We start from the raw sequence: 2,475 nt of genomic DNA, 5'->3' as shown, positions 1-2,475 counted from the left end.
CTGCTGTGTTTTAATGCTTTACAAAAAGATCAATCTATATTTAATTTAGACAGTAATGAATGTGCAGTGTTTTTCTACATTTGATTATTTTATTCAAATTTCTGTACCTGTTAGATCTACCCGACAAATTCTAAAAAAAAACAGTTTATTTCATAGCCTTTTTTTTGTTCTATTGTATTTATTTGTGCTATTTGTAATTCGATTATTTGTTCTTACTTTATTACTGACTACTTACTTGTTTTTAATAATGTTTTAACATCACATTAATTAGGGTAGTTGTTGTAGTATCAAAATTGGAATAAAGAATTGATATTTTACTGGTGTCTAAACATTTGTACCACTGACCCAATCTTCAGAGCCCTTCGGGAGCTTCTCTAAATATGTGCTGTACTATTAAATGAAAGATTAAATATGATAGAGCAATTGAATGAACCGTGAAAGTAACAGAAGCTCATACAATGCATTTTAGCAGGCTTAATTAAGCATGACAATAACTGAAGGAAATATATATTTGATGAAAAAATTAAGCCAGCTATTATGATTTATATTATTTTGGTTTCTCTACCAATACATTTAAAAACTACAAATGCAGTGAAAATACAGGTATTGGTTATGGTAGCGGCGAGTACCAAAAATGAAATTATCGGTATCGGACTCATTCTGGAAAAAGTAGTGTCGGTGCATTCCTAATAAAAAAATATTTGCTTCTATAATAATAATAATAATAATAATAATTTATCTGATATACTTCTACTGATGTTACAACTCAGTATAACCTTAAAACTGTTATATAACTCAGTAGAAGCAGCTGAACGAACGAAGGCCAGAGGGTGTAGGTTTTACATATTCAGATTTTTTTTTTAATACAAATTGTACCTGAATCCTGTCCAACTCTCTCACTGTCTTATTTGTTTTTCAAATCATGCCTTTGCCATAATTCAGTTCATCCTCCACCACTGTAGAAATACAGCCGTCTGGACAGCAGCATAAGAGTGAACTGGTGAAAACGGTGCGACGGTATGAAGACAATCGAAGGACAAATAGAAGAGAGAGGCCACTGGGGCAGTAAAGCAGAGTTTATTTTAACTGTGGCAGGAAATGTGGTCGGACTGGGGAACGTGTGGAGGTTTCCTTACCTCTGCTACAAGTACGGAGGAGGTATGAGGCAGCAATAGTGTATTTAATCAAATTATTTTTAATATATTTAACAGCACACTGTCTTAGCATTCTGTCAGTGGTATTTTAATAATGTTTTATTGAACTGGTGTGTTCTCAGGTGCGTTCCTCATACCCTACCTGTTGTTTTTGGTTATTTGTGGGCTTCCTCTGTTCCTGCTAGACACAGCGATGGGACAGTACACACAGGAAGGAGGCATTACATGTTGGCGTCGTCTCTGTCCTCTGGCTGAGGGTGAGAGTCATAAAGCAGCAAAACTGCTTCCTAAAGAGATCTTACAACCTTTAACAATATATGATTTTCTTTATGTCAGGCATTGGATACGCAGGACAGCTCATTCAGGTGTACAGTTGCATGTATTACATCATCATTCTGGCCTGGGCGCTTTTCTACCTCATCTTCTCTTTCAGATCCCAACTTCCATGGGCCAGCTGTGACAACATGTGGAACACAGGTGATAATAAATAAATCAAAATTAGCTCACATTACATCTGAATAATATGCTACAATAAAAAGTTCCCTTTCAAGGGAACTTGAGCTGTGCCGAGACGCTGTGGGAACGAATCTGCGTGATTGCATCGTGAAGCACGTATGAAATCAGTCCAATGGCGTGGCGGAACGTCACAGACGGTCGGATTTCATGTCACGCCATTGGTCTGATTTCATACGTGCTTCACGACGCAATCACGCAGAGGCGTTCCCACAGCGTCTCGGCAGAGCTCGAGTTCTCTTGAAAGGGAACCAGGATTACAGTCTTAACCTGAGATGTTTTTCCCCCCCTTGATCGTAGATGACTGTGTAAATCTTGCTGCAAAGAATCTGACCCCCAAATGGAAAACTCTGATTAATTCAACCTCTGCAGCGACTGAGTTCTGGGAGTAAACACTAATTATATGATAGTTTTTACTAATAACTACATACAAGTGCTCTTATGTGCACGGAAAACAAATACGTTTTATAGCAATAAGCTAAATAAATGTAATAAAAAAAGTAATTTATTTAACTAAAATAGCATACAATTTATCTGTCTGTCTCCATGTGTCGTGTCACATTATGCAGACGCAGAGTGCTGGCTCTCTCTGGGGGAATTGAGGAGGTCGGTAAGATAAACTGGGAGATTCTTCTGTGTCTCATTGCAATGTGGATCGTCTCTTATTTCTGCATCTGGAAAGGTGTCAAATCTACTGGCAAGGCAAGTATGGGACTTTACTGGTGTCTATTATTGTCCGAAGGTCAACGAATTAGTTTCAGTTGTGTGTAGAAGGAAAACAAAAGATTACTAAAACATTAGTAATAAA

General features: G+C 37.3%; 1 protein-coding gene across 1 annotated transcript in view; it reads left to right on the top strand.

Annotated features, from left to right (window-relative positions):
- Nucleotides 1–988: 988 nt before the first annotated feature.
- The window catches only part of LOC143711101 (sodium- and chloride-dependent GABA transporter 2-like), a 6,099-nt gene continuing 4,612 nt past the window's right edge, over nt 989–2,475 (top strand). Inside the window, exons 1-5 of the mRNA XM_077202430.1 lie at nt 989–1,158; nt 1,277–1,411; nt 1,491–1,631; nt 1,968–2,055; nt 2,237–2,369. Of these exons, the coding sequence (XP_077058545.1) occupies nt 1,020–1,158; nt 1,277–1,411; nt 1,491–1,631; nt 1,968–2,055; nt 2,237–2,369 (636 nt within the window). The 5' untranslated portion in view covers nt 989–1,019. The remainder of the gene's footprint in view (nt 1,159–1,276; nt 1,412–1,490; nt 1,632–1,967; nt 2,056–2,236; nt 2,370–2,475) is intronic.

This window comes from Siphateles boraxobius, unplaced genomic scaffold (assembly GCF_051911475.1).
Source record: "Siphateles boraxobius isolate OS27281-9 unplaced genomic scaffold, OSU_SipBor_1 49, whole genome shotgun sequence".
Classification (NCBI taxonomy): domain Eukaryota; kingdom Metazoa; phylum Chordata; class Actinopteri; order Cypriniformes; family Leuciscidae; genus Siphateles; species Siphateles boraxobius.
This window is presented reverse-complemented; position numbering and strand designations above follow the sequence as displayed.